Below are 16,284 nucleotides of genomic sequence, written 5' to 3'. Positions count from 1 at the left end.
GTTGTTTTTCTTCTATTGGCAACTTTTTTCCGATTTCTCAAAATTATAGTATTTTGGGCATACTATACATGTTTTATATCGTACATAGTACGCAGACGAAAATTATAGTACAAATACTATAATTATAGTACGGTTGGCAACACTGCGTACGGCACACGTGAAAGATTAAACGTGGTAAAATGTGTTAAAAAACGACTTGACGTAGGCACGCGTGAAAGATTGGACGCGACTAACCCTACTCTTTCCGCTGTTCGCTCCGCGACTTTAGACACGATCATTCTCGTGCGACATCGCGCACACCAGGCTTTCACGCAGACAAGATTGTGTGTGTGTAGGCCGCTAATTCTATTTATTTTACCTATCCATTAGTTAAGTGAAGTGAATCTGGCAGATATAGAAAGAATCCTTTTTGACCCTGTGGTTTCTAGGCGTGGACTATTGAAATTCCCTGAAGATCTGTGATGCGGAATAAATGGTTCAAATTATGAGCACTTAGGTATCTAGGTACACCTACTATATTTCCAAGTACCTAGGTATTTAGATATTATGGTTGATAAGTGGACCTTAGCTTTTTTTCTATGATTACTTCACAAAAAGGAATATTTAGAGTACAATAACAGTTTTAGGATGTGACGGCAGATGAATGAGCAATTTAAATGTTCAACAAAATTTCAAAATATTCTTATTTTTTAAGAAAAATTATCTTGAATGCCACAAAATTAGTAATAACATAGCCATACACAATTTATTGTACTTACATTTTGTTATAATTGTCAAATAATAAAGGTTTAATATGCTTAGTTCATTTACTGGTTTTTTTCAGGTTTATTCTTTAGATTTTGTGTTCAATTACCGGGCTTTTCTGTGTTTTTTATATTTTATTTTATTAAACAGTGGCATGTTTCACAATTAAATTCATTTAAATCTACAAAAGTTATAGATGAGTACAATATTTTTTAGAATAACAGCTATAAGAATACCTATACTTTTTTAGAAATTCTACAATTCTCTAAAGTCCTTAAGTGTGCATTCACTGGGCGGCTTACCCTATTCCATTGGAGAAAAAAAATTAAATATGCCTTGCCTTATTTCAACGACAGCAAATACAGTTAAATATCGTTTATAATTATATAGTAATTTAATACGATAAAAAAAATTAAAACCTTATTATGGTGATGCGGCTTTTTTATTCTGAAGACTTAGAAAACTTTTTAAAGGGTAACAAACACATTTTTAGAGCTTTTATCTACGATATTATAATAGTAGTTGTAGCATTAGAGAAGAGAAAAAGTCAATTAAATTGATGTTGGAACTAGGCATTATATGTAATTTTACGTCTTATATTGATGAAGTAAAGACAATTAAAAGCATTGGCAATAAATCAAATAAAGAATGTTGATTGCGTCGATTTAAGAAATATATTTTAAGGGAAAATAGGTCCGAGGTACAACAGCTTCCCCATCTATACTTTTTTAATAGTTCGCAAACTAAAATGTACTGCCCTAAAAGTATTGCCTACGATAAGGCAATAGTATCTCACAGAGCAGCCTCAGTGACTTCTAAGACCAAAGCCATGCCGCACAAATCAGTCTCCCGAGCGGCAGACCCCTAAACATTAACATACACGGCAGCTCTCACGTAACCGCAAACATCTGCTTTCGCAGCAGCCAATCAGTCAAGCCCCCACAGTAGGACCATTCCTTCAACTCTGGTGGAAGCACTGAATTCACTCCTTCATGAAGAGGATGGTGTCAACATAGATGACATTCCAGCCATACTGGAATGTATCAAAATGACCCGCTCTATTCGAGCAGAGCCTACCTGTCCATGAAGGAAAGGCTTGACAGAGCCGAATCTCTGCTTAATAAATGCGGCATGTTGCCCTAAATGGCTAACACGCGCCCACTAAAAATAATCTCTTGGAACGCCCGCAGCATTGCTCACCGCGATAAGCGATTGTAGTTGACTGACCTACTCCGGGTGCTAGACGTGGACATTGCTTTAATTCAGGAGACATTCCTTAAACCAAAAAACTGTTTCTCCGTTCCCGGTTTTAACTGCTATCGTGAGGACCGCCCTCTCACAGCGAAGGGTGTATCATGATACTAGTCAATCAAGACTTAAAACATGCTCATATCTCAATTAAGCCTCTCATTGGATTTGAAGCCACGGCAGTTGAAGTAAACTTAAATGGACGACTACATGCCATAGTTTCGGTATATGGGCATGCCAAAGAAAAAGTGAGCGAGGCAGAGGTGGTCTACCTTGCCAACCTCAGAGGCTCAGTCATCCTAGCAGGGGATTTTAATGCACATAATAAGATTTGGAACTGCAATTCCAACAACGCCCGTGGCAATGCCCTCTTAAAGAATACAGAGAAATACGATTTCTCAATCTCACATCCTGACGAGGCGATCGTGTGGAAGCTCGTTGCAACCCAGCAGTTTTAGATTTTGTGATAGCAAACAACTCCCCAGAAACCGGTGTCCCGAGAGTTTTTAATGCTCTGAAGTCGGAACACCTGCCAATTTATTTCGAAGTTGGAAGCGAATACGATAAAAAAAGTAAAATCCAATTTGACTACTTTAAAGCCAAATGACACCTATTCAAGAGGCATATTAATCGATGCATTGATCTCACGTCTAGAACCTTTCAAACGGAGGTAGAGATAGAGACAGCGGCCGTCGAACTCACTGAGACTATTCTCACAGCGAGACGTCGCTATATTCCGAAAATCAAGAAAAATCTTATCAGGGTGGATCTTAATGATGAGGCCAGAGAGCTCATCAATACTAAAAACTAGCTACGCAAGGAATGGAACAAAACTAGACGTACAAATCACTTCATCAAACGTGATATCAATACTTTGCAAGGTAAAATCAAGAAGATAGTACCCGAACTACAAGCCGAGCATGGGACAATAAACTCAAGGACTGCAGAATTTATACAGACGACCCGCGGAACTCGCTCTGGGCACTCGATTATATTGGGCCCGTCTGTCATTAAGCCCCTCAGGCAGAACGCGACTAGTCAAAATTTCGTATACTCAGATCTTGAAAAAGCAGACGCACTTGCCGATGCGTTCGTCAATTATACTAAAATCCAGTCGGACACCGATTCAGCTACTAAAGCCTTGGTGCACAACTCAATTCTTGCACTTGCAAAAGAAGACATCGATCCCGATGATGTTAAAATTGTTGAACCGCGCGAGATCTCTAGATCTATCAATACCTTGATCGCCAGAAAGGCACCCAGACGAGACAATATCACAAATGACATGATGTAACGACTTCACGAGAAGGCGCGGATACATATTGCTAAGATATTCAATGCATGTCTGCTGCGCGGATACTTTCCAAAGACCTGGAAAACGGCTAACGTTGTCGCTATAGCACCCAAAAAGTACCACTCTTTGGCTGTAAACTACAGACCTATAAGTCTACTAGATGGCATAAGCAAACTTTTCGAGAAAGTGATCCTTCGACGCTTTCTCCCATCCCACAATCAAGTCCCCCCGGACACCCAATATGATTTCAGGAAGGGTCTATCAACGACCCTACAACTCTCCAGAATTACCGAGATTGTAATGGCCGATATGAGGCAGCGCAAGACCACTGGTATGGTTCTGTTGGACCCATTGATATACTACTAGATGAGCAATTCCCATACAAGTGTCATTTTAAAAATGTACCACAAAAAATATTACGAATATCGTCTTATAATATTTCCTTGTAGGTATAATGCGTTAAGACCGTTAACATGGATTCCCGAATTTCACCCGTATTGCCCTGGCTGTAAAACTAAATTTGCGTTCTTGAAATAGTGAACCTAAGGGTGACTGCAACGCAAAACAGACAGAGCAAGTCGTCATGCGCTGACTATTAGTTAGAGTAAGATGCAAGCTAGATTGGGCTTACTCAGTAAGTTTTAACAAAGGCCGAGTCGCTGAAAATCGGGCGTCATTTTAAGAAGCATATGATTCATCCAGTCGTATATCAATGGTTGGACCTCGAAAAGGCATTTGATACGGTCTGGCATGACGGTCTAATCCACAAAATTTTTACCACGAACATGCCCGTGTACATCACAAAAATCATCCAGAACTACCTGAGCGGTCGAGCGCTCTTTGCAGTGGTCAAGCGGGAGAATTCATCTCACCGCACTATTGATGCAGAGGTACCACAGGGCAGTTTGATGGGGCCCAGGCTCTTCAATCATTTCATAAGTGATATGCCAAACCCCGCCAACTGCACACTGGCGCTATACGCAGATGACACAGCCATCCTTTCCACTCGTAATTTCAATCGAACATCCCGCTAAAGGATGAACTTTTTGTTTGTTGGACCCATAAGGACAATATTCGGAAGAGGGTTTTTCTTAACTGTTTTCCCTCGAAAGACTTGTTTGAAAAGCGAAGGTAAATGTAAACTCAACAGCCCAATACTTAGCCAGATTACATGCGGGAAAGGGCATTAATGTACTTACAAGACCCAACCCTAGAAATAATAGTCAGGAAACCGAGGTCTGCCTCTCAGACCTCACAAGGTCTCAGTTAAAAGAAAAGGTAGGAAGAAAAAAAATATATGACAACGCGTACTATTGTTTTTGCTGAAATACTACAATTTCTTGGACCGCGTACTATAATCCTGTGACAAAAAGATGGCAACACTGTTTCTCTTTCTCTTTCTCTCTCACTCTCACAGTGTTTTTGACATTCAAGTGACATCGTGCATACTATTAACTTGTCAGCTGGTTATATTTATACATTCAATTTGTAGTGTTATGGGTTCATAGTGTTTTAATAAGAATGGTAGCTAGAAATTATTACAATTGACGACCTCGATATATGTGAAAAACCTTTACAAATAAGATATAAGTAAACAAAACGCACGAAAATGCGGAGTCGCAGCAATTCAGGGGTTAGGTTAGATTATTATCAACGAGTTGTACACAAACTTATTATGGATCACCAACAGCCAGTAACTGGACTTTTCCCTGCGAGTCCTGACAATGAACATGCGTGGATCCGCGACAATGTTTATTGTATACTCGCCGTCTGGGGATTGTCCATGGCGTATAAAAAAATCGCTGACCAAGATGAGGATCGAGCTAAAACTTACGAACTTGAACAGAGCTGTGTCAAATTAATGAGAGGTTTGTAGAACACCTTATTCTTACTTAATAGTCAGTAGGACAACATGTAATTTATTAAAACACAATTTCTACCCACCACTGTATGTATGTATGTATGTATAATAGCAATCACCAATAATTATGACTTATTAATAATGGTTTGTTACGTTACCTCAAATAACTCGATAAGAGGCCTACAGAAAATGGAAACCAGATGAATGATATCGCAATATGTTTGTTTTGTCAATTTTGTTTTTGCTATTTTCCATTAAGTTTCCATGATTATTGTAAACAGTGTTTCATATTGTTTGAGATTCATTATTGTATTTCTTTCCTCGACGTTTCGGGCTATTTATTATATTACTATCATTTTGTAATATTATTTGTTTTAGGATTGCTTATGGCGATGATGCAACAAAAACAGAAAGTGGAAGACTTTAAAACAACTCAAAATCCGTTAGATGCCCTTCACGCCAAATACTCTTCAATAAACGGAAGAGCTGTCGTAGGAGACATGGAATGGGGTCATTTACAAATTGACGCCATCTCTCTTTATTTATTAGTATTAGCCCAAATGACAGCTTCCGGTCTGCAGATTGTCTTCTCTCTCGATGAAGTTTCATTCATACAAAATCTAGTGTTTTACATTGAATCAGCATATTGTATCCCCGACTATGGAGTCTGGGAAAGAGGTGATAAGACAAATCACGGCTTGCCAGAATTGAATGCAAGCTCAATTGGAATGGCGAAAGCGGCCTTAGAAGCCATGAACGAGCTCGATCTGTTCGGAGCCCGAGGCGGACCATCCAGCGTCATTCATGTTTTAGCAGACGAAGCTCAAAAATGTCAAGCCGTGCTTCAATCGATGCTTCCTAGAGAATCAAACAGTAAAGAATTAGACTCCGGTTTACTTGCAATAATTAGTTTCCCTGCGTTTGCCGTCGATGACCCGCAACTGATCATAAAAACGAGAGACGCAATTATAACGAAATTGAAAGGAAAATACGGATGTAAACGTTTCCTGAGAGACGGCCACCGGACTCCTAAAGAAGACCTCAATCGTTTGTATTATGAACCGTGGGAGCTTAGGATGTTTGAAAATATTGAATGCGATTGGCCATTGTTTTTCTGTTACCTCATTCTGGACTTTTGCTTTCAAGGAGATAAGCAATCTATTGTTGAGTATTCAGAAAAATTAGATGAGGTCTTGATCAAATCTGAAGACGGCATAAAATTAGTCCCCGAGCTTTATGCGGTGCCCGGTAATAAAGTCGACGGAGAATATAAGGATCCGGGTAGTCAAGAGAGAATACCGCTTGGAAGATGTCCATTTCTCTGGGGGCAGTCTCTGTATATACTGGGAAAACTTTTACAAGAGGTAAATAGGATTCATTTTTTAAGTCATCAAATTTCATATTGACCAATGTTTATTCTATATAAATTTGATTAAAATATGCGGCTAATGTTGAGCGGAAGTAACAATGTCTGCTTTTTGTTCCATAGATCATGGATCCACCATTTTCGCAATAATTACACATGTTGATTGGGAAAATAATGAATTTTATTTTAAATAAATGTAACTAATCTCTTGTCCACCTTAAGACGATACATCAGTGAAACGGCAAATAATTTTCAACCATAGCCGCGACGAAATTGTCGACTCGCTGGCATTCAGAGAGCGAACGTCGAGGTGTCAATACGTCAATATGTTTAGTGATGGCGACGGGGGTATTAATTCTTAAATCGTGTAAAGATGACTAAAAACGTTACCCATTTACTTGAAAAAGAAAACATGTCAATGAATATAATATTATTATTGTTACTAATAGAATAATAAACAGAACATTAAATGGACGCATGTTGGATTTATATGACAAATTTTATTTCATTCGGCATGCGTCATTTGCACCCGCAATCCGCGCATCGCCTAGCCACAATCTTTTTAGACCATGCCTCAACTGAGGTATAGCCTTAAATGCAATCAGAAATGTCAAACCCCTTTGGTTTTCTACAGTTGTCTCTTTGTGATAAATGCTGAATGACAAACTGTCAGGAAAGCAGATGAGCAGGAAAGAGTAAAACCCGTTTGTAGTGATCAGGTCCATATGTTACGTGACAATGAAATGACAGTTCACTTTAATATTCTGTTCTTGTGTCCATAAACAATACACAATAATATGACTGTACAATAAATAATTATGTGGGTATACATATTATATATTACACCAACGCATACTCTATGCTCCCATGTTACTCATGTTTCAGGGATTCCTGGCTGCCGGAGAATTAGACCCTTTGAACAGAAGGTTATGTTCAGAGAAGAAACCCGATGTGGTTGTGCAAGTTGTAATTCTGGCAGAAGACAATATTATCAGGGACAAGCTAATGGAGCATGACCTCTCCGTTCAGACAATAGCTGAAGTCGCACCCATCGAAGTCCAGCCTGCCCGAGTTCTAAGTCATTTGTACACTTACTTAGGTGTGGACAAGCTTTATATAATTGCCAACGGTTGATTAATTTTAAAACACATAACGTGGGTCATATCAAATATGTTTTTCTGTATAGTTTTTTTTGCGATCTAACTTTTACATTAAAAATCGCAGGTTACCTATCAAATTTACAGAACTGTACATATTTTTTAAAAGGATGACTTACAACTAAATGTTATTTAACCCGTACACTACGTTAAGCATGTTAACATGCCCAAATAAATCGAGCCTATGTTTCAATGGGTATTTAGACATGTCCGAAATTAATTCAAATTAAATTTTACCACAGTTAATTAATACATGGTAATATAATTGACTCCGCACCTTCATATCTTCATTTACCATTCCACCGTTGGTGTATGAAAGTATAACACTTCATTTGGGAGAGAAAATATGATACTTTTAAAACAATATATTTTCAGATTATTCTGTATTAAAACATGTTTTTGCTCAAGTCAATTAATTGCAGATTGTGTAGAGTCTAAATTCTATAAACTGGCGTACACGTCACACGGAAAGCATTGTGCCATCGCGTTCAACTGTTCAAAAGTTTTCAATGGGAGGGAAGCATGCATGCTTAAACGGGGGGAAACCGGTACGCCAGCTTATAGAAGACTCTACCTGAAATATTATGTGTGTGACAGCTGCTCCCAAGTATAGAATATATAGAATCACCAATTAATTTTTTTTGCATTGAAAACTTTACTATAAACTTTATATCAATAGGTACTGTGTAATACTTACAAATGTTGTTATTTATTATGTTTTGTATTTTTGGTTGTTTTTTGTAGGGCGTAATAAGAAACTAGGTCTTTCTGGCAGAAAGTCGAGGGACGTAGGCATTTTAAGTACCAGCAAACTCTACTCTTTAAATGATAGAATATTTGCATTTACACCTCAGGTATGAAGAAGAATACACTTATTTATTTAAATTTATTTTATTCAGAAAAACATTTTACCTACCGCTTCCGCCAATGTTGTAAGCCATAGTAGCCAAGCTTTACGAACCACACATTGGTATGCATATTTAGACAAGTGCAACTTTGACTTACAAAATAAATTCTATGTGCGATGTTTGCTTTAAAGATTTATCAATGTTTGGTCGAAAATGTCCTCAAAGTATGAACTCATGATAAAAGAATTAATTATGTTCAACATTTTCTTCACAGAACTGCAACTAAAAAGTGGATCATAATAATATTATGTTATGGTCATTAACATGTAAATTTTTCAATAATCCAAAGTTTAATTTTTTGGTTTAGAACTTTATAACTAAGAAAATAAAAAAACTTTTAATCATAATACATAGTACTATTATAGAGTGGATTAAAACCTTGTTGAAAATTTTCTAAAAATTGTTTTGAAATGATTATATTGAAGGGTTCATAAGTTTTATAATTTTGCAATCAAAATTTACCGTTTTTGGCCAAAACATTGGCAGTATCTGGTGTCGGTGACTTGCAAGGTTACATGTAAATTGTACGTAAAACAGTTCACTGTGAGCTTTCTTATCGGAAAGAGATGTCCGTATACTAAATGGTCTCCAATTTTATTAGATTCAATATGGACATTAATTCAATTTTCATAGTTGACTTTGGCAAAATTCATGAATTCACGAATGAAATCCTAACCTAAAATTTATTTGCTGCTGGCTTCTTGTAAAGTGTGAACCAACAAAAACCGTGTTCTATTTAGACATGAATTTTATGTCAGTACTATACGACCCAAAGAGGTTTGGCGCTCTTCAATATACGGCCTTACTTTTCCGATAGAATATTTCACGGTGAAGTGTAATAAGGCGAATTGCATACGTACAAGTTTCCGGACACGGACTTGCAATAGGTGAAGTGTTAATAACATGATTCTCATTTCATTTGATGATTGACGGATTCTTCTGGCATTACGGTCATGATGAAATCACTTTGCAACGGTATTGGTGTCATTTGAAACTATCGATACCAACACCTAAATGAGTCGCTTGCACTGCCACAAGAATCTGACACCATTCTACTTAGTCACAAAATTGCATTTTAGTAATTCAGATATGTAGGCAGTAGTTACTTGATTAATTACATTATTTCAATGTTTACAGCTGTTTGTCTCAATATTATTGTAAGATACAGACGATTCAATTTTTTTTTATGTGTAGTTTTCTGACATGACACGGTTCTACATAGCTTCGGATTATGACCTGATGATCGATATCCTGAAGTCCGAAATAAATTTTCTCAAGTCGTCGTGGCAAAATCTTCTAGGGCGGCCGCTTGTCGTTCTGTCGTTGAAACAATTGCACCTAGGTACCCCAAAAGTATTTTTTTCACCTAGCGGTCTTGTATTTTTTTTTGTGAAAATCGGGGCTTTAGAATGATGCTACCTTCCATGTTTTGATTATTCATATTTTGACTCCTCTTTAAAATGATCTTTTCCACCATGGGCTAATTTGAATATCATAACTTTTATGTGTTCCCTTGAAGTTATTGTCTATATATTATCCGTGTTGATTGATTTGTATTGTTTTGAAAATAATATACTGAAAACTACTTCATAATAATACAGGTTACTAGAAGATTATGATATTCATTTTTATCAAAGAAATTTAATTGTATATAGGTGCATTTATTTATATATTATGTATGTAGTAGGCATTGGCGAAGATAGGGGTAGGCTGTGGAGATCCGACATCAATAGTGCACACTAAAACTAGTCAGTCACAGCTATTGACCTAAGAATACAAATTGCAGATAGTTTTTTGTTTAAATTCGATTAAAACCAGACACCAAACCATAATAGATAAAAAATATTGTTCTACCTATAAAATGTCTAAAATGATGTATGATTTCGGGGGCTTAGGGTGACAAGGGTGAAACTACAAAACAATGGTTTTGAGATAAACACAAAAACAGTCTTCTTTTAAGTAATTTTCTCCTTAAGACATATTATTTTTATCAGTAAAAAATACAGTGGAGAGTGTAATGCCAGGTCCACATTGGCAACATGTCGTGCGACAACCTCGTTAAATTTTACGATAAGTATGATAATTATCGTAAAATTTCTTAAGCAATTATGATAATTATCGTAAAATTTAACGAAGTTGTCGCGCGACATGTTGCCAGTGTGGACCCGGCATAAGGTTTTGCCTTTATAATGATTTTATTTGTAATGATGTAATAATAGTGATTTTCGGAGCCAGTTCAATGCTTAACTCAAAACCGTGATTATTGTAGTTTCACCCTTGTCACCCTAAGACCCCGATTTAATGGCATCTCTTAAGGATCATTCTTTATCTTTGCACGAATTATATTTAACAAAGAAGTTTTTAAATAAATAATTATCATGAACTAATTCCTGGCCTATATTACATATTGTTTAACGTTGGTTTAAGTAGGACCAGATGCAAATCCTTCTCTTATTTTTGATTTGTTTATGAGATTATCTAGAACGATAATATTATGTGCTGCAGAAACTTTATTGTCGCCATTGTTGCTTTATCCCAAGTCACATGTACGCCCGGCACTGATGTTGGGTCATACATTGCCCGAGATATGGTGACAGGCAATAATTTCATAATTTTTTCCGGCAATAGTGCCGGCAATGTGAAATTTTTTATACTCGTTTACGCCCGGGTCCCTTTAAATATTTTACAGAGAGAAGAATATTTTTTTTCTTATATCTATTATGGTATGTATGCTTTAGGCAAGGTTCAATTTAATTTAAAAAAACTACCCGATACCACCTGCATTTTGTATTCTTTGTTCATTTAGTATGATTGACAAAGTTTAGTGTTCACAGTTTATGTCGGATTTCCACAGCCTACCTCCACCTTTCGCTATTTGTAGTAGTTTTATATTTAAAAAATTGCGTTTTCACAGACTTTTTGTTGTTTAATAATCTGAAGGGTAGGGTATTTAAAATGCAAAAGAAAGTGGGGCGCACTTGTATATAACCATTATTATTTATGCTGTAAAGTAAACAACAAAAAGTCATTAAAATTCCTTTGTAAAAAATATGTAAAATAATGTAAATTTATTAAAAACACGATTTTTTTCTTGTGAATCGATATTACAGACATTTTCATGCTACGAATAATAATATGCATTAAAAATGGCATTTTTTGAGGGGGCGTCTAAAATCTTTGGCTTAAATTTTTTTTGAGGTGTTTGGGATAAAAGTTTTTATAGTTTGATGGATATTGTATATTGTAGAGAGGTTTTTAAAGCTTTTACGGTTCTGTGTAAACTAATAGGGAGATGACTAAATTGGGTTTTTTCGAGAACACATTGAGGTTTAATGATGTTTCCTAAGCATGTCTACCATTCATTATGAATCCATTCAGTTATTAACATGTCAATAATATTTCCTTATAAAGTTGTAAAAATATTTAATTTAATTAATAATGATATTGTTTAAAAATACTCTTTATTTTGAGACAGAACAGGTGTTGGCCCACAATTAGATTTTCTATATTTAAACTATTCCGTTTAAAAATAACAAATAATATCTTTTAGATTTTATTACTTTCCTACTAATGTATACACTTTTTTAAATCATTTTTAAATTGGCTTAAATTCAGGTTGTTTACATTTAACATTCCTTAATTTTTCGTTCAATAATATAGAAACCCTCTTTTAAATCACCACTATCCGAAGTAGATATCATTATTCCTTGTTGAGTTTTCATCAAAACTATTAGTGGTCTGTTAGTGGTAATGCTATGTGTGCCATTTGAATCACTGAATGCCTTGCGCAGAACTTTGATTACGAAGAGTACTACACGTCGCGTGACCCCGACCTTCTTACGAGCAATTTTACAGCCAACCTGGCATTCCTCGGCATGAGTTGGAAGCAAATGCTCGGCCGTCCCACTATTACACTAATGGCGACGCATTATCTATTAGGTAAACCACTTTCACATAACTTGCTATAGCTTCTACTAACAATGTACAGCTGGGCTGAATGAATGGGCTTTATTTTAATTTTTTGTGATTGTTTTTATAATAATAAGCTTATATTTTTGTGTATGTATTCAGAGCTGGAAATGGAACCAAAACCGAACCCTGAGAAAAACTTTTTTTTTGAACCAGGAACGGAACCCTTGTTTCTGAAACTTGAAAACATTGGTACCGGAAATCCCCGCAAAATTTCAGTACTCCAGTGGTCCCATTGTCAATTTTGTAATATTTATTCTTCACACATGCTTGAATCAGTTATTAAAAAAAAATATTATTCCTTCATAGTCCAATGCGTAAAGCACTGACTTCTCATGTGGTGAGTGATTCCTGGTGAAACTACTTTACATTTTTGTTATTATCTTAGCCTGAATGTTTCTGTAATTGTTTCTCACTGCTTCTATTATACTACTGTCATTGGGCCTAAGCCTATTTTTTTTTTTAAACTAATATTGAATTCACTGAAATTGTGGGATCCATATTTTCTTCGTAAGGATATTTTTAAAAAAGAGTATAGACATATACTTTTGATATTAATACTATCGACTAAAGGTACTTGATGGAATTTGAATTTAAATTCTAATGGATTCAAGCTCTGTACTATTCGATTTAAGTAGTTTTGTTGCGACCCGGGTTTTGCCTTTCGGCATCTTCAGGCGACGTGTACAGTGTGTTTACCTTTGGTGAGTGTACATGGCGCCTGAAGATGCCGAAAGGCGAAACCCGGGTCGCAAAAAGCCACTTAAATGGAATAGTACAGAGCTTGAATCCATTAGAATTTATATACTTTTGAGTTTAGAAATAAAAATAAATATCTTTAACTGGTTTTCAGGATTGGTAACCTGGGTTCCGATTTTTGTTTTGGTAGAACCGAATGTTTAAAAAAATAGGGGGTTCGAACAGCTCTGGTATGCAATTCAATACTATGAAATGACAATAGTAAAATTGTTGTTATCATTAAACTGGGACTATGGTATCCATACCATAGTCACCCATCGTCTGATAAAAAAATCGTGTAATCATTAAATATATCCATCTCCTACAATCAGAAAGGATAGAAATCACATATGTATGTGCTTTATTATAAAACATGTGTTCTTGTTTCTATGTAGCTCACCAGAATGTAAAAATGTTGTTCTTTGATTTTTTATCATTGTTGACCAATGTCTTATTTTCTAAATTTTATTTTTATTCAATTAGCGAACCTTGTTTTATAACCATTATTTTTTTAGCACATTACACTGGATATTGTTATATATTAATTGGAATTGTGTTTGATAACATGATAATATGTATGTAGTTAGTATTGGTTAATAATAAATTAATATCTGTATAGAACAAGAACAACACCCACGGTGGCCGCGCGGCTTAAGCGTTGGACTATAACGCCGTTGGTCCCAGGTTCGAATCCTGGGTCTGGCAAGTACACATATTGTTTTTCAATTTGTTTCTGTCGGTGTATGGAACTAATAGGTTGAGCAAGTGGCTGGCATCCATTTCTCGTAAAAAACAAAAATCTGTTAATACAAACCTCTACTCTGTGGAGGCCCATATGATCCTATTAGGATCGAATATGGTCGAAAAAAAAAAGAACAAGAATTTAATATTACTTAACATTTTTTCAGACCAAGGTAAAATACCGATGGCAATGATAACTACAATGAAAAAGCTCAAATCTGGATACATTAACGGAACCCGTGTCACTTTGGGTAATTTGGGAGACTTTTTGAGCACGTCCGCGATAACGAATCTTAGTTTCTTAGGCAGTCAAGAAGACGGATATCCTGACAGTGAGATTATTGATTTGTTTAAGTTTTTTAAGTATAATAATAACACTTATTCATAATTTTATTATATTAATACTATCGACCGAAGGTACTCGATGGAATTTGAATTTAAATTCTAATGGATTTAAGTTTTTTACTATTCCATTTGAGTAATAGTACAAAACTTCAATCCATTAGAAATCATAATTTTATTGTCAAATATTAAACGACGTACACAAACTATTTTGGAGTCTCTGAAAAGTACGTCTTATGATTGATGGTATCTTACAATCATTGTCAAAAATGCACCAGTTATGACGGAGTTAATGGGGATCGTTTGGTGCGTAGGGGTAAGCTGGTGCGATGGAGCAGGTAATTGAAATACATACTGCCTAAACACGTTGAGTTTGAATCGTGCCCCTAAATGCTATTTAATGTGTTTTCAAGTAGATTATACTAGGCTATTACATTCAAATAAAATCTTACAACAGAACTGCAGAAGGTGAATTTGGCATTAGTGAGGCGAATGTTCACCATTGGACAAATAATGATCATACAAAATTCTATATTTTCATGCAAACCAACGACAAAATACTTTAGGTGGAGAAATGCTGCCTCACTTACATCCTTGATGGCACAGAAGACAATATTTTCAACAATCAAAGTCAAAAGTCAAATTGTGATTCAGAATAATCAGAACTTAATCTGAAGAAGCTTCAGATTTTGAAGGTGATGGGATTACAGATAAAAGTAAAATAAAGATTTTGATTTTATTGGTATTTAATTTAATTATAAGACATGCATAAGGTATATCTATTGGAAATCAATTGATTGTCTCATTCGTAGAATTGAATCCTCAAGTTCAGCAATATTTGGAAGAACACTTGCTGAGGTCGTTCAGTCATAAATCGAGTCTCCTCACGCAGCCCAGGGGTCGAAGAGACGTTAGGACTCTTCGCAGAAAAATGTCTGTTAAAGGAGCCATCAAGAAGACCAGATCAATCAATGTCGATTGTAAGTACAGATTTACTTTCCAAGAATCATATATTATTCTTTTACATTCCTCGATAATTAAATGAACACTCAATAATCAAGACTTTTAACATGTGTACATAGTTTTAAATAATAATCTAATGTTTCTGTCATAAATATAGCTGACACGCTCGGTATGGAAGGTGAATGCGTGGTTCCAACCCTGGAGAGGAAGTCTTCGTGGCTCGACGTTGATTCCGTTGGACGAGTGGGTCGTAGTCCTTCACCTTCATCTGACGATTGGAAGAAAAGGGCTGTCAACAGGTATCAACCAAAGGCGTTAAATCTATAATGTGTGCATACATTTGTAATTTTTTTCGCTTCTAATTTCAGTGTTTTAATTGTAAATGAACACACTACAGATAAAATTTTCCCAGCATTATTTATATTTATTATTGTATGGCAACACGCTCTTCGTGTTCATTAACCCTTAACACTCGAGTGCCGCCATATCGGCGGCATTAGAAGTTTCCCGTATTACTCGAGTGCCGCCGTAGCGGCGGCACGCCAATAAAATAATTTTTTGTAATATTTTCAGCAATTTTTATAATGCGATTTCAATCAAGTTAGAATGAATAATAATAGGTTATTACATTTATCTGGGAAAGAAGTCGGCAAAAGAATACTGCGTGCGTAATTTCTACATAGTATTTTTATCTAAATCTTCTCTTTTTTTATTCGTAGGTCGCTTGCTTGCAAGCAATGTTTTTTTGTCACATAAATTTTATTTATTGAACGTTCCCAGACTAGAGTGAACTGAAGTTGTTTGTCACGCATGATTTTGAAGTGTGTTTATTTATTTTTATTGGTTCTCGCTTGCGCAGGGGCGTCTCGTATAGTTTACAGTTTTATATTTGAATAGACTGTTTTTGATGACAATACTTACTATTATATTATGCCGATTCAGAACCTTACAAA

At 35.8% G+C, this 16,284-nt stretch overlaps 1 protein-coding gene across 7 annotated transcripts in view; it reads left to right on the top strand.

Moving 5' to 3' along the window:
- The first annotated feature begins 4,713 nt into the window (after positions 1-4,713).
- Positions 4,714-16,284, top strand: part of LOC147064177 (putative phosphorylase b kinase regulatory subunit alpha) — a 42,980-nt gene continuing 31,409 nt past the window's right edge. For 4 of the 7 annotated variants that reach the window (XM_085959011.1, XM_085959010.1, XM_085959009.1 and 1 more), the window contains exons 1-8: positions 4,714-5,154; positions 5,526-6,511; positions 7,399-7,612; positions 8,415-8,524; positions 9,773-9,920; positions 14,194-14,358; positions 15,181-15,348; positions 15,489-15,630. In XM_085959011.1, coding sequence (XP_085815137.1) covers positions 4,896-5,154; positions 5,526-6,511; positions 7,399-7,612; positions 8,415-8,524; positions 9,773-9,920; positions 14,194-14,358; positions 15,181-15,348; positions 15,489-15,630 — 2,192 coding nt within the window. In that variant the 5' untranslated portion in view covers positions 4,714-4,895. Of the gene's footprint in view, positions 5,155-5,525; positions 6,512-7,398; positions 7,613-8,414; positions 8,525-9,772; positions 9,921-12,369; positions 12,518-14,193; positions 14,359-15,180; positions 15,349-15,488; positions 15,631-16,284 lie in introns of all 7 variants that reach the window. The other 3 variants (XM_085959013.1, XM_085959012.1, XM_085959008.1) reach the window with 1 other exon arrangement.

The sequence above is a fragment of the Rhyacophila brunnea genome, unplaced genomic scaffold (genome assembly GCF_057557595.1).
Source record: "Rhyacophila brunnea isolate RB1 unplaced genomic scaffold, BYU_Rbru_1.0 scaffold_8, whole genome shotgun sequence".
Taxonomy (NCBI): domain Eukaryota; kingdom Metazoa; phylum Arthropoda; class Insecta; order Trichoptera; family Rhyacophilidae; genus Rhyacophila; species Rhyacophila brunnea.
Note: the sequence above shows the minus strand (reverse complement) of the source record. Positions and strands in the feature narration are given on the sequence as shown.